The sequence below is a fragment of the Bos javanicus genome, chromosome 20 (genome assembly GCF_032452875.1).
Source record: "Bos javanicus breed banteng chromosome 20, ARS-OSU_banteng_1.0, whole genome shotgun sequence".
Classification (NCBI taxonomy): Eukaryota; Metazoa; Chordata; class Mammalia; order Artiodactyla; family Bovidae; genus Bos; species Bos javanicus.
The window spans coordinates 22,088,877-22,104,838 of record NC_083887.1 but is presented as its reverse complement, the minus strand read 5'-3'; the positions used below and the strand labels follow the sequence as shown (position 1 = coordinate 22,104,838).

Here is a 15,962-nt window from a genome sequence, read left to right as displayed (position 1 = left end):
CCTCGCAATGCAGGAGATATAAGAGACACATGTTTGATTCCTGGGTCAGGAAGATCCCCTAAAGTAGGAAATGGCAACCGGTCCATGGGCAGAGGAGCCCGGTGGGCTACAGTACACGGGGTTGCAAAGAGCTGGACATGACTGAGCGACTGATCATACTAAGCTTTGACATGGATATGGGAGAATTGGAAGTTTCATATAATGTGAATAAGAATGTAAAGTGGCATAACCACTTTGGAAAACAGTTGGGTGGTTTATAAAATGTGAAACATACAATTACCATATGTGATCCACCCTTTCAACCCCTAAGTATTTGCCCAAGAGAAATGAAAGCATATGTCCATACAAAGACTTAAGAAAATGTTTATAGCAGTTTTATATATAATAGCTAAAAACTTATAAACACCCAAATGCCCATTAACAAGTGAATAGATAAACAAATTGTGGCATATCCATATGATAGACGGTCACCCAGCTCCTTCTTCTTTTTTTTAACTCCTTTCTATTAACAAAAGGAATGTGGATGGATCTCAGAATAATTATAATGAGTGAAAGGAGTCAGACAAAACAATACATATTGATGATTCCATTTATGTAACATTCTAGAAAATATGGACTAGCCCATAATGAAAGACAGCAGGTCAGTGGTTGTTTGGGCATGGGGAGGACAAATGAGGAAGAGAAGGGAGGTACAGATTACAAGGGGCACAAGCAAACCTTTGGGGGTGTCGGATATGTTCATTATTCTGGTGGTGATGATGGTGTCATGACTGTATACGCATGTCGAAACTTATCAAATTGTATTATTTAAATATGTACAGCTTAGTATATGTCGATTTTACTTCAATAAAGCTGTTAACAAAATAAATAAAAGAGCTTTATGAGCTCAGACTTGATCTGCCTCAATAAATTCCATCTGTTGGTGGAAACAGAGATTGAGAATAATAACAATTTGGAATTTTCACTTTGGGAAATAACCAAAGAAGACAACCTGGGATGAAAAAAAAAAATTGCTGAGCCACAAGGAGAGTTTTGAAGAGGTCAGAAAGTGTTCATTTTCTTTGCATTTAATCAACATAGAAAGCCTCAGAGTCACATGATAAAGGATCCAAGAGAAATCTTAGAGAGATGAAATACAGTCCAATTTCTTTATTTTACAAATGAGGAAATGAATCCAGGAGAAAGAAAGGGACTTGCCTTAGGGCACACACTTACAGAGCTAAAAATAAAATGTGAGTTCTCTGAAGATTACTCTAATGCTTATTTTTCTTTATCTGCTGCTGCTGCTAAGTCGCTTCAGTAGTGTCCGACTCTATGCGACCCCATAGACGGCAGCCCACCAGGCTCCCCTGTCCCTGGGATTCTCCAGGCAAGAACACTGGAGTGGGTTGCCATTTCCTTCTCCAATGCATGAAAGTGAAAAGTGAAAGTGAAGTCGCTCAGTCGTGTCCGACTCTTAGTGACCCCATGGACAGCAGCCCACCAGGCTCCTCCGTCCATGGGATTCTCCAGGCAAGAGTACAGGAGTGGGGTGCCATTGCCTTCTTTATCTAGCTATCCTAATTACCCCTGGGTAATTATTAATCTAGGTTAGTCTATAATAATTCGAATAAGATACCACCTATGAGATGCTGAGTTCCTTCATGGCCATATGGATGGCAGAGAATACCACTTCCTTTACCTTCACATTTGCAGTCCCCAAACCCTCTTAGACAGACAACGCTCCTTGTAAGGCACTAATGCTTTCCTGGTTACCCTCAGGGTCTAGGCAGCTTGAAACTGTTACTTTTGATGTGACTTCCTTACAGGTACAGTCAGATCTGCTATAATGCTATCTTGAAAGCACAGATTGGTTCCAATGTGATTGATATATTAGGAAACAATATATGAATGAGTATAATGCAAATCTGCCTTGGCCTATGCAAGATCTTCCAGCGAGAAACACTTGGTGAAAGCAGAAAACCATCCAGCTGAACTGAGGCACCTGGGAATACACAAAACGCACACCCATACCCCTCAGATAGCTACCAGCTACCTCGGGTTACTGTGTATGTGGAGTTATGCCCATCCGCATCTGCTGTTAGAATCTTCCTCTGATTTCAGGTAATTTACCTTCCAAGCACAGTACAATGAATTACAAGCTGCAACCCTTCCAGTGTCTGTTTCCTCAAACAAATTTCAAATCTTTTTTTTAAGAGAAAGTGCTGTATTTATTGTATTATTTATGGATTTCCTTTTTTTTTCAACTTGAAAGTGGTCATTGTTTACTAACTGACGAGATTACAAAAATAATCATGACAGACACCATAGTTCAGCCTTCTAAAGAAGCCTGTTGATCTAGTCTCCCCTGTTGCCAGCATCTCCACCTCCTACACCATGCATGGGCTTTCTCTTCATTCTATCTTATGAAGAAGATAACCGGAAAACCACAGGAAGATGTTTGCATTTTCCAACAGTATGGGTCTCATAAATCAGATCCTCCATGGCAGATGATGCCCTATTTACCAAGAGATCAAGCAATCAAAGTGCTGTCTATTGGGACAGTTAGCTTCTTGTTGATCTTGCTATATCATGCTTATAGATCAATTCTTTTACTAATTTCTATTTCAGGTATTCCATACAGCAGCGGTCCCCAACCTTTTTTGATACTAGGGACTGGTTTCTTGGAAGACAATTTTCCACTGACTGGGGAGGTGAGGGGATAGTTTCAGGATGATTCAAGTGCATTACATTTATTGTGTACTTTATTTCTATTATTATTACATCAGCTCCACCTCAGACCATCAGGTATTAGATTCTGGAGCTTGGGGACCCCTGCCATACAGTATATGGCTCTTCAATCCTCAGCATGTAAATTGAGCCTTGTTGAGCTTAACAAAATGCCATTGATGAACTGACAAAGTTCACCTCTCAGATCTTTGGGCTCACACTGTTGATACCTTAATCCTAAAGACAAATGCTCATTCAGGTTCTAGAGTTATTAATACATAAAAGTTGCCCACTTTTCTTGTCATCTTGGCCAGTCAAATCTTCTGTACATCTACGTATTTTCCTTATTATGAGGTTTAGCTTTTTCATAGATAAGATTCCTCTTTGACTTTTGAAGCATCTTTTGGGCAAACTTATTTCTCAGGTGCATGATTATCAGCTCTGCAAAATTCCTTTGCTTTTTCTTAATGGTACCTGGCATAGTGGGAACCCTTTTCCCCTTCTCTTTGATTGCTGTTGTTCAGTCGCTCAGTCATGTCTGACTCTTTGCGACCCTATGAACTGCAGCACTCCAAGCTTCCCTGTCCTTCAGTATCTCCCAGAGATTGCTCAATCTTATGTCCATCAAGTCAGAGATGCCATCCAACCATCTCATCCTCTGTCATCCCCTTCTCCTCCTGCCTTCAATCTTTCCCAGCATCAGGGTCTTTTCCAATGAGTTGGCGCTTCATATCAGGTGGCCAAAGTATTGGAGTTTCAGCTTCAGCATCAGTCCTTCCAATGAATATTCAGGGTTGATTTCCTTAGGATTGATGGGTTTGATCTCCTTGCTGTCCAAGAAACTTTCAAGAGTCTTCTCCAGCACCACAGTTCCAAAACATCAATTCTTTGGTGCTCAGCCTTCACTATGATCCAACTCTCACATCCATACATGACTACTGGAAGAACCATAGCTTTGACTAGACACACCTTTGCCTGCAAAGTACTGTCTCTGCTTTTTAATCGCTGGCTAGGTTTGTCATAGCTTTTCTTCCAAGGAGCAAGCATCTTTTAACTTCATGGCTGCAGTCTTCTCTTCTATATCCTCCATGATTTCAGCCAGAAAAGAGGTGACTCATACATTTCTTAACCATTTAACATGTACAAAATTGTGCTAGCATTTTTATTAGGTTCTTATCTTTTTAATGTGTCACTGGTGAAGTTTTGGAGTGCTGTCTCCCTAAGATCATCTTTCCCCATAAGCCCTATGGACTTTATTGCACTACTGTGCATAGCATGGTGATTTTTATGAAAGCAATTATCACATTATAGCAGAAGTGTATTAAGAGTGTAGGGTACACCCTTAAAAGACTAATCTTGGGTACAAGAGCTTTGGGTACACACATTTATACACACAAGCTTGTTTAAATACAGTTGACAATGCAGGGGTTGAACATTGCAGGGGTTGGGGTGCTGACCTGCACAGTTAAAAAAAAATCTAAGTATAATTTATAGCTGGCCCCTCTTATTGGCAGTTCCTCTATATCCACTGTTCTATATCCATGGATTCAACCAGTCAATACTAATACTGTAGTACTGGGCTTCCCTTGTAGCTCTCCCTTGCAATGCAGGAGACCCGGGTTCGATTTATGGATCAGGATGATCCCCTGGAGAAGGAAATGGCAACCCACTCCAGTATTCTTGCCTGGAAAATCCCATGGACAGAGGAGCCTGGCGGGCTACAGTCCATGGGGCCACAAGAGTCGGACACGACTTAGCAACTCAACCACCACTGTAGTATTACTCTTGGAAAAAAATCTGTGTATAAGTGGACCCATGCAGTTCAAATCTGTGTTGTTCAAGAGTCAACTATTCCACCAGGCAGGTGTCCTGTCATGTCAGTTTTTTTCAGGGTTGACAGAAGAATAAAGTATCCATTTCAGAGGCCACCTAGACAGTGGTTCTTAGTTGCAGGATATGGGTCCCTTGTTCCTTCTGACTTTCTGAATCTTGGGGGGGATGGCCACCAGCAAAGACAAGCATTAAATCAGTTTACATACAATGGTTCAGGTTAGCAATGACCCACTCTTTTGTCATCTTAGGTGCTGGAAACAGTATAGGTCAAAGCATGTTCCCGCATCACAATCACCCAGAAAACTGAATAGAAAGAAGATTCCTGGACCTCACTCCAGATCTGCCAAATCAGAACCTCTAGGACTACGAACTAAGGAATCAGCATTTTGACACTCAGTGGTCCTTAGACACCCTAAGCTTTGGGAACCACTGGACTAGCATGCCTGGCTAAACAAGACACAATGCAGAACCAGGTTCCCAGGTGCTTAATATATAGTCAAACTACCTTTTATCTAGAACAGCTGGCTTTTATTCTGTTTCATATCATTACCGTCCAACTCCAATGTCTTACGTCCAATTTTAGACCATTATTGTTGAGATATGCCATGGATACAACACATTGACCTGTGTGAGGAATTGGGGGTTGAAAAAAAGAAAGGAAAGTGCCAGAAAGGGGCCTGGCATATTAAGAGAGTGTTGTTCTGTAGCTGGTTCATTAAGTTCATATCCCATCTGTCTGTCAAATTTTTTAGAACTTTGAATTAAATTCTCTGGTGTGTTTTGAAACAAAGACAGGACATCTGTAGCTTCCTAATGAATAATTTCTCTCTTCTATAATCTAGCCACTGATGAACAGGCACTAAGTCCTGTATTTGTGTACAAGATGGGTTGGGAACAAAATACCAGCTAAAAACTGCAGAGATATTATGAGTGCATTAAAGGAATATAATTATTTTTATGGAGAAGATAGCCATTATTATAATGTGCCATACAGTAGTGCTTTGTAATCATCAGCAAGTGTTAATGTAATGTTTAACATCTTTCACCTTGAAAAGTGAGTATTTTATTATGATTCAAGTCACAGGTAAAATAATGAAAGATCTTAACTTTCTCCTTAATAGCTCCGAATACATATTGCAAAATAACTCCAGTACTTAGCATGCAGAGAGGAGAAAAAGCAAGTTCTATCTTCTAGTGTGTGTAAGAGGACATTGTAACAAAGAGATGCTTTTGAAGTAAACAGTGAAGGAAATGGACATGAAAGTACAGAATTAAAATGGATTTGCTTTGTCTGTTTTAAAATTGTTGAAACAAGAACTCCCAAGATGAAATGTATTATGCATGCTGAGTAAAATGGCCCCAGGTATCAGAGAATTAGTGTGAGAATTAGCTAAGGGCTAGAAACCTCCATTCCCAGAAGTTATACTAACGATTCATCTTGCCCACCCTTTTCTAAATAAGACTTGACTTTATTTGTTCAAGTATTCTCACTTTCTGATGGCATAACAAGTGTAATGTTTATATTTTTAGAGTAAAATGCCATATCTACAACTTATTTTTAATAAATGTTCAGAGAAAGAAAAAACAAATATGGTAAAGCGTTAACCACTGATGACTCTAAGAGAGTTAGATGCGTGTTCACTCAACTATTCCATCAACTTTTCTGAACGGGGGAGATTTTTCACAGTATAAATTTGGAGGGAAAAAAAGGAATGCACAGTGCTGCTTAAGGTCAATGAAAATATTCACTATCACTCCAGAAACCCCTGAAATCATACCCAAGCCTGGGAGCATGATTTGATGTGTAATTCTGGTTTTATGGCTTGGCATAGTACTCCTCTAAAATTATGACTGAAGAAGAAGGAAGTGAAACTCAATACTTCCCTACCCACTGTAATTCTCTTGATATTGAGTATATTTCCCGCCAGAAGTATGACTTGCACAGTAAATGCTACAGCGGTTTTCTACCTTCAGGCCCATTCTTAAAAGATTATTCCTCTTTCTGTGGTTGACTAAAAACTGAGTTGTCATAGTATAAAGATCAAATTGAGTCTCTGCAAAGAACAGGTTTTACATTAAATCTTCGAACCAAATAGTTTCAAACCAGGAAAAGGTTTATAGACTTGGATCCATGAGTGAAATTTCATGTATCAAAATGAATGACAAAGTGGATTTATTCATGGCGTGAAATCATGGAATTGAGACTTTCTTCTGGGCCACAAGTACTGAAGCCCATATGCCCTAGAGCCCAGGCTCAGTAACAAGAGCAGTCGTCGAAATGAGAAGTCCACGTATCGCAACTACAGAGTAGTCCCTCACTCATCACGACTAGAGAAACCCTGCTCGCAGCAGCAAAGACCCTGCTGCCTCTGCTTCTCCTGCTCAGTCGTGTCCAACTCTGCAACCCCATGGACTGTAGCCCACGAAGCTCCCCTGTCCAAGGAACTGCCAGGCAAGGATACCAGAGTGGGTTGCCAATTTCCTCCTCCAAGATTTCTTCCTGACCCAGGGATCAAACTCGCATCTCCTGCATTGCAGGCGGTTTCTTTACCACTGAGCCATCAAGGAAGCCCTAAGGAAGACCCAATGCACCCAAAATAAATAAATTTTTTTTAAAAAATATTTTTTCCTGGAAGAGTCATAGATGTTTTCCTGTTATATATGTTTACATTTGCTTCTATATGTTATATATGTTTCCATTTCAGAAACTTGAAGCAACTAGTTCATCTCACATTTTCTCTTCTTCTTCCTTGTCATCATCTTTCTTCTCTGGCCCCCATTACTTTAATCTCAGACTCTTCTACTTAAAGTGCAGTCCTGGGCAAAAGACCCTATCTCATCCCCAGAATAAGAAGGCTCGATAAAGGACATAAATGGTATGGACCTAACAAAAGCAGAAGATATTAAGAAGAGATGGCAAGAATACACAGAAGAACTGTACAAAAAAGATCTTCACGACCCAGATAATCACGATGGTGTGATCACTGACCTAGAGCCAGACATCCTGGAATGTGAAGTCAAGTGGGCCTTAGAAAGCACCACTACAAACAAAGCTAGTGGAGGTGATGGAATTCCAGTTTAGCTATTTCAAATCCTGAAAGATGATGCTGTGAAAGTGCTCCAACTCAATATGCCAGCAAATTTGGAAAACTCAGCAGTGGCCACAGGACTGGAAAAGGTCAGTTTTCATTCCAATCCCAAAGAAAGGCAATGAATGCTCAAACTACCGCACAATTGCACTCATCTCACAGGCTAGTAAAGTAATGCTCAAAATTCTCCAAGCCAGGCTTCAGCAATATGTGAACCGTGAACTTCCTGATGTTCAAGCTGGTTTTAGAAAAGGCAGAGGAACCAGAGATCAAATTGCCAACATCCGCTGGATCATGGAAAAAGCAAGAGAGTTCCAGAAAAACATCTATTTCTGCTTTATTGACTACGCCAAAACCTTTGACTGCGTGGATCACAATAAACTGTGGAAAATTCTGAAAGAGATGGGAATATCAGACCACCTGATCTGCTTCTTGAGAAATCTGTATGCAGGTCAGGAAGTAACAGTTAGAACTGGACATGGAACAACAGACTGGTTCCAAATAGGAAAAGGAGTACGTCAAGGCTGTATATTGTCACCCTGCTTATTTAACTTATATGCAGAGTACATCATGAGAAATGCCGGACTGGAAGAAGCACAAGCTGGAATCAAGATTGCCGGGAGAAATATCAATAACCTGAGATATGCATATGACACCACCCTTATGGCAGAAAGTGAAGAGGAACTAAAAAGCCTCTTGATGAAAGTGAAAGTGGAAGTTACCGTAGGGCTCGAAATCTGCGGGTTTTAATTGTTTATTTATTTTTCCTCCCTATTATGTTGCCCTCTGTGCTGCCTTATGATCCAGCAATCCCACTGCTGGGCATACACACTGAGGAAACCAGAAGGGAAAGAGACACGTGTACCCCAATGTTCATCGCAGCACTGTTTATAATAGCCAGGACATGGAAACAACCTAGATGTCCATCAGCAGATGAATGGATAAGAAAGCTGTGGTACGTATACACAATGGAGTATTACTCAGCCATTAAAAAGAATACATTTGAATCAGTTCTAATGAGGTGGATGAAACTGGAGCCTATCATACAGAGTGAAGTAAGCCAGAAAGAAAAACACCAATACAGTATACTAACACATAAATATGGAATCTAGAAAGATGGTAACAATAACCCTGTGTACGAGACAGCAAAAGAGACACTGATGTATAGAACAGTCTTATGGACTCTGTGGGAGAGGGAGAGGGAGAGGGTGGGAAGATTTGGGAGAATGGCATTGAAACATGTATAATATCATGTATGAAACGAGTTGCCAGTCTAGGTTCGATGCACAACACTGGATGCTTGGGGCTGGTGCACTGGGACGACCCAGAGGGAGGGTATGGGGAGGGAGGAGGGAGGAGGGTTCAGGATGGGGAACACATGTATACCTGTGGCGGATTCATTTCGATATTTGGCACAAGTAATACAATATTGTAAAGTTTAAAAATAAAATTAAATTTAAAAAATTATAATTAAAAAAAAAAAGAAAGTGAAAGTGGAGAGTGACAAAGTTGGCTTAAAGCTCAACATTCAGAAAACAAAGATCATGGCATCTGGTCCCATCACTTCATGGCAAATAGATGGGGAAACAGTGGAAACAGTGTCAGACTTTATTTTTGGGGGCTCCAAATCACTACAGATGGTGACTGTAGCCATGAAATGAAAAGATGCTTACTCCTTGGAAGGAAAGTTATGACCAACCTAGATAGCATATTCAAAAGCAGAGACATTACTTTGCCAACTAAGGTTCATCTAGTCAAGGCTATGGTTTTTCCAGTGGTCATGTATGGATGTGAGAGTTGGACTATGAAGAAGGCTGAGCGCAGAAGAATTGATGCTTTTGAACTGTGGTGTTGGGGAAGACTCTTGAGAGTCCCTTGGACTGCAAGGAGATCCAACCAGTCCATTCTGAAGGAGATCAGCCCTGGGATTTCTTTGGAAGGAATGATGCTGAAGCTGAATCTCCAGTACTTTGGCCACCTCATGTGAAAAGTTGACTCACTGGAAAAGACTCTGATCCTGGGAGGAACTGGGGGCAGGAGGAGAAGGGGACGACAGAGAATGAGATGGCTGGATGGCATCACTGACTCGATAGACGTGAGTCTGAGTGACCTCTAGGAGTTGGTGATGGACAGGGAGGCCTGGCGTGCTGCGATTCATGGGGTCGCAAAGAGTCGGACACGACTGAGCGACTGAACTGAACTGAACTAATGTACCTCACAACCGTCCTGGATTCCATGTCAGTTCAGCCTCATTTTTATTTGCCAGTGAATTGTGTGAACCCACCAGCCTCATGATCTCTCCAATCAATAATTTAAATCCCCCCTTCTCTGAAACAGAAATAAGGAGATTCTCTCTCTCTCCCTCCCTCCCTTCCTCTTTATCTCTCCCCCACCAGCTTCCATTTCTATAGATTCAACAAATGACGGTTTGGGGAGTTACTAAACTTAGCCCTTAGGCTACCTGACCTATTTGCCCTTTCACAGCTGGCTCTCCGTTGCACCTGCTGGACCCATTATAGTTCTACATTCCATGGAAACCAAAAGATTCTTAAAACTTGCTTAGTAAATGCTGGTTTCCATTCTCCCAGGAATGCAAGTTCATGACAGGTGACATGCATAATGGGATCAGCTGAACCTAGTTATATTCTCTACTGAAGCCCTTAGGTATAGCTGCAAGACTTCCCGGATACCAAATGCTTCTGTCTGCTGCACCATGAGCATCTGCTTCCAGATACATGGTTAAAGTGATGACCAGACAGACACAGAAATAGCTGTGCACAGTCTCCCAAAGCACCTTCAGGACGACAGGTATTGTGTCTGCTCATCTGCCGCTGCTATTATTAGAAGCCCTTCATACTAAGCTGTTGTTGAGGATGAAGTGGATTAAGACTTATGAAGTCTTTGTGATAAACACATGACACAGGGCTTTCGGGCGGGCTGGGTGGCATGCAGTTTTATTCAGCACCACACCTCAAATGCTCAGCAGGGCAGCCTGCTTTAAGGGTACTTTCCAAGCAGCAGCAAGGCACTTCAAATGTTTGAATGACTCATCCAAACTGACCTTCCACCACAGCCCAACTAACCTCAGGGGATGGGCGGGCTGGCAGCAAACTGCCACAGGGAAACACACTGGAGAGGAAGCAAGGGAACCACAGATGCCCACCAACCGGGCAGATGAGTCACTGGGTCCCTCGGTGCCTTTGTTAACCTGTGAAGTTCACGGACAACAACACCTACCTCCTACTTGCCTTGGGAGCTTGTTCCGAGGAATGCAGGCAATGCTGGCCAAGTGTTGAGAACTCCAGAAGATACTAGAATTCAGACAAATAGAATGCCAAGTCACAGTGGACATTGTGAACCCTAGCTCCTTCCTTATATCGACAGAGACATGCCATTTATGGCATTTGTTAATGCAAATGTCTTTACATTTGGATCATAATAATAACTAGAGAGCCAGGAGATACCAAGCACTCAGCTACGTTGTGATGTGACTGCCCCTCAGGTAGAGTCCTATAGAGAAAGCAAGGGCCCTTGAGATGTGCATGCTGGAGAGTGTACCCTTTTATGAACTACACCTGTTCAGAGCGTGAGAGCATGACTGAACTGGCACAGCAGATTCCCTCCCATTCCAGGAGACATGTGATGGAAGTCTATCGAACTGGGCCAGGAGCAGGGTCATCCACCAGCCACTCTTTGTAGATTTGATCTGTTGATTCTACCAGCACCCTAGAGGAGAGAGAGCAGTGCTGGGGGCAAAAGGCATACTCAAGTGTAATCTCTGATAGATCTCACTTCTCCAGAGGATATGGAGAATAAGTCACAAATAATAAAGCCCAGCCTGTGGAAAGAGACCAAAACAAGAGAAGGGGCATCAGACTCAGACAACTCACAGGCCCCTGAAAAGATTTCCTGCAGGAATCAGAAAACAAAGTTTTGGAAAGCTTCCCTCCTCAGAAGAATGCAGAGTAACTGGTCTCTTTAAAACAGATTCAGAAAAATGAAGGTAGTTGAGATGAGTCTGAGACAATGGGATTAAAACCCGTAAAGGAGACAGTACAGAGCAGAATTGACCATGTGGCATCACCTTTCTTAAGGGCAGCTCAGCAACATGTATTTATATTCTTAAATACATACATGGTCTTTTACTTAACAGGTCTATTTCTAAAAAATTTAATCCAAGGAAATAATAGTACAAATTTACAAAGATGGAAGTACAGGTGTTAATTAGGACTTTTATAATAGAAAAATGTGTCTACCAATGGAGAATTACTTAAATAAATTATGGTATTGATATATCACAACATTAAGGTGGATACAGCATTAATAATTTTTAATTTTTTTCATATTCTTTTATATTACAGCTATTGAATATAGTTTCTTGTTCTATACAGTAGTACCTTGCTTTTTTATTTTATATATAGTAGTTTGTATCTGCTAATCCGAAACTCCTAATTTAACTCCACCAATTCTCCCCTTTGCAACTATAAATTTGTTTTCTATATCTGTGAGACTACTTCAGTTTTATAAATTCATTTGCATTATATTTTAGTTTCCACATATGTTACGTCATATGATATTCGTCTTTCTCTGATTTACTTCACTTAGTATGGTCATCTCTAGGTCCAGGGCACACTTGAGCAATACTACTCTCAGATCTGGACAAGAAGTACCTCTGCCCTGGGCTTCATGCTTTAGCCTTGCTCTGCGCACCACGAACCCTGCATACCATAAACACATACACGAATATCAGAGCACAGGCCTGCCACTTGTCATCTGACCGTTAGCACTGGCCCAGCACAACCTCTAACCCTAAAAATGGGCTCCTGTCCAGACCCCAGAGGAATACTGCTTCCCCTGGCTAACCCTCTCTCCTCAAAACAAAAGGCAGCTGTGTCAAAATGCCATCAAGATTTGCGGGTTGCTCCACTGCTGACACCGAAGGCCAGTATCTCTGGAATTCAGGGCAGATCTGAGCAGCCCAAGTTCTTAGGTTAGAAAAAAGACAAATTTGTTACCTTGTCAAATCTGTCTCAGCTTGAAGGCAATAAATTCTTCCACCGTGAAGTATTTCCCAATAGTGCCACACCTTCCTGTTTTTGTGTTCCAGTTCATTGCGCTAGGAGAACTAACAATATTATATTCACAACAGTCACGTATAATGGCAGAGGAAATTTTTGTAACACTAAACAAGTTTGTTTCACTTTTTGATTTAATGCCATCTCTCAGATCCCAAACCACCTCTTAGATTTTGCCGTGTGAGGCCCTTCCTGGGACTCTGCAAGTGACACTCCTAGTTTCTGCCAATAGGCAAGACTGCAGCTAGACGGCAAGGCCAGAGAAGGCAAAGACTTGCTCCTTTTTGTGTCTGTTGGGTATTTCTAGCAGCATCATCTCCACGACAGCCCTTCAATGTGGCAGCGACAGCTGGTTCATGTCCTGCTTGTGGTGGCAGTCCCAGACCAAGCATCGCAGCATCTACCGGCCAGACAAGACTCCCTGTTCCAAGTCTGCACTTCAGCTATCCAGTGCCTCCTCCGAGCTTTAGTTTCTCCTCTGCTCTCCGAGCCCCAGGCTGGTGGCTTCTGCAGCTACTATCTTCATGTTATTTTGTGTGTGCTAAGTAGCTTCAGTTGTGTCCAACTCTTTGAGACCCCATGGACTATAGCCTACCAGGCTCCTCTGTCCAAGGAATTCTCCAGGCAAGAATACTGGAGTGGGTTGCCATGCCCTTCTCAAGGAGATCTTCCTGACCCAGGGATTGAACCCCCGTCTCTTTACATCTCCTGCACTGGCAAGAGGGGTCTTTACCACTAGCGCCGATGTTACTTTCATGACTCTTTTTCAGTATTTTAGTGCGAGGATACCTGTTTACCAATTCCTAAGTTCTTGCTGTAATTTCTGTTTTCCTAACTGAACCTTACTGATGCAATAGATCTGAATGTAGTAAGCATGAAGAATAACAATAATTCTTCACAGTGCAATTAGACAGACACTGAGTTCTGGAATTGAGAATGGCTTTATTTTTATAAATGTACTTAATAAGACTTAATTAAATGTTGAACAAATAAAATACAATCTTATTTAAATACTTTGAGTTTAAATTTTTTATATTTAGAATTATTTGTACTGGGCTTTGTACTTTTAATAAGTAATCTTGAATACTTTAGAAGAAAAAATATCTTACATTAAAAACATGATGTATTAGTCAAGGTCCAAGTGACAGAGAGACTTATTTCAAGGAATGGGTTCATGTGATTGTCAAGGCTGTCAAGTCTGAAATCCAAAGGGCCGGCCACCAAGGCTAGAACTCTGGGGCAGAAATGAAGCTACAGACTTGAGGCAGAATTTCTTCTTAACTGTGAAACCTCAGGTTTTCCTCTTAAGGCCTTTCAATTAATTCAATGAGACCCACTTACACTGTTGAAGGTAATCTTAAAGCCAACTAATTGTAGGTGTTAACCACATCTACAAAATACCTCCATGGCAATACCTAGATTAGTGTGGTTGAATAACTGTCTACAATAACTGAGCCAAGCTGATACATAAAACCATCATTTCTACATATGAAAAATATAAAATAATTTTATATAAAATAATACCTGTAAAATACATAAATGTTTTTATTTTATAACATTAATTTAAATTTTTGTAAATATATTTAATGTTTGTATACCCTGAATACTTTATGTTTGATTTAGAAATGAAAAAGACAAACGTAGAGCCCAGGGGAAAAAAAATTTTGAAGTTGCAGAAATTTCATCTAATTTGCTCAAGTTGTATGTCTGAAAAGAAAAATTTTCTTGCTTTTTCATTATATTTGATGAATAACTAAATCTCTGTTATGTTAATTCTAAACATAGAATTTCCAATATAATGTCCTGTTTGCTAACTTAGTATGATCATAGCCAGGTGAAGGCTGCTCATTTCCACTGTTTTCAAGTTTGGAACATTTACGTCGACCACCTCTTTCCAGAAGGGAAAATCCTGAATACCTGTGCTAAACATGCTTGGATTTGGCAATGTCCTTGAAATATATTTGAAATATATATTGAGCGTTCCTGGTGGCTCAGACTGTAAAGAATTGCCTGCAATGCAGAAGACCTAGATTAAATCCCTGGTCGGGAAGATTCCCTGAAAAAGGGAATGGCTACCTACTCCAGTATTCTTGTCTGGAGAATTCCATGGACAGAGGAGCCTGGGGGGGCTATAGTCCCTGGGCTCGCAAAGAATCAGACACTACCTTAGCAACTAACTTTCACTTTGAAATATACTGCAACCAGGATAGAAAAATGTTTATGGTCACTGCTATTTTCTGTCACATTGCTTCACAAGAAACTTTATAACAACTGACTAATGTAAATATTTTCATTTATTATCATTATTTTTTGGCTAATTTGGTAAGCCAAACTGATGGTAAGCCAAAAAAGATATGTTGTTTTTATTTTAATTATTGGTGAAGAGAAATAATTTGTATTTGAATTAACGCTATATATTACTAAAGCATGAAACCATTTATAGTTTATGACCAAGCAATTCTACTCATTAAATTTATTTTGGACAAATGGTCCATACTCAGAAGAACTGAAGAACTATACTTAAAGCAGAAGATAGGTATGAAAGTACTTTTTTCCTGGAGTTATTATATCATTGGAAAACTGGAACCAATGTTGAATGAGTGGAGACTTATTGTCTAATTATAATAAATTTATTTATCGACTTTATGCTGCCCCCTTCCCATGGCTGCTATATTAAGTTTATATGCCATCATGGGTAACAGGGCAGGAGGAAGGGGTGAGAAGACTCATAAGTGTAAAAAAGGTTAAAAAAAATGCCAGATATTAATTATTCATACACTTTGAGTATATTAAGATTTTTAAACATGCATTTAAAAGGCCAGAAGGAAATTCATCAAAATGTTGATCTTGGTTATAATAGGGTCACAAGATCATAAGTATAATTTTTCTTCTTTAATTGCTTTTTTTGCTTTATAGAAAAACTTTTTCTATAAAGAGGTTATATAACTTTTTCCTTGTAAAGAAAAGTGAAAAAATAATTCCATATAGACTGCAAGGAGATCCAACCAGTCCATTCTGAAGGAGATCAGCCCTGGGATTTCTTTGGAAGGAATGATGCTAAAGCTGAAACTCCAGTACTTTGGCCACCTCATGTGAAGAGTTGACTCATTGGAAAAGACTCTGATGCTGGGAGGGATTGGGGGCAGGAGGAGAAGGGGACGACAGAGGATGAGATGGCTGGATGGCATCACTGACTCGATGGATGTGAGTTTGAGTGAACTCCGAGAGTTGGTGATGGACAGGGAGGCCTGGCGTG

At 40.6% G+C, this 15,962-nt stretch overlaps 1 protein-coding gene across 2 annotated transcripts in view; it reads right to left on the bottom strand.

Annotated features, from left to right (window-relative positions):
• The window catches only part of MIER3 (MIER family member 3), a 104,004-nt gene extending 93,006 nt beyond the window's left edge, over positions 1-10,998 (bottom strand). Inside the window, exon 1 of one of the 2 annotated variants that reach the window (XM_061393486.1) lies at positions 10,869-10,998. In XM_061393486.1, coding sequence (XP_061249470.1) covers positions 10,869-10,983 — 115 coding nt within the window. In that variant the 5' untranslated portion in view covers positions 10,984-10,998. The remainder of the gene's footprint in view (positions 1-10,868) is intronic. The other variant, XM_061393488.1, reaches the window with a different exon arrangement.
• Positions 10,999-15,962: the final 4,964 nt, after the last annotated feature.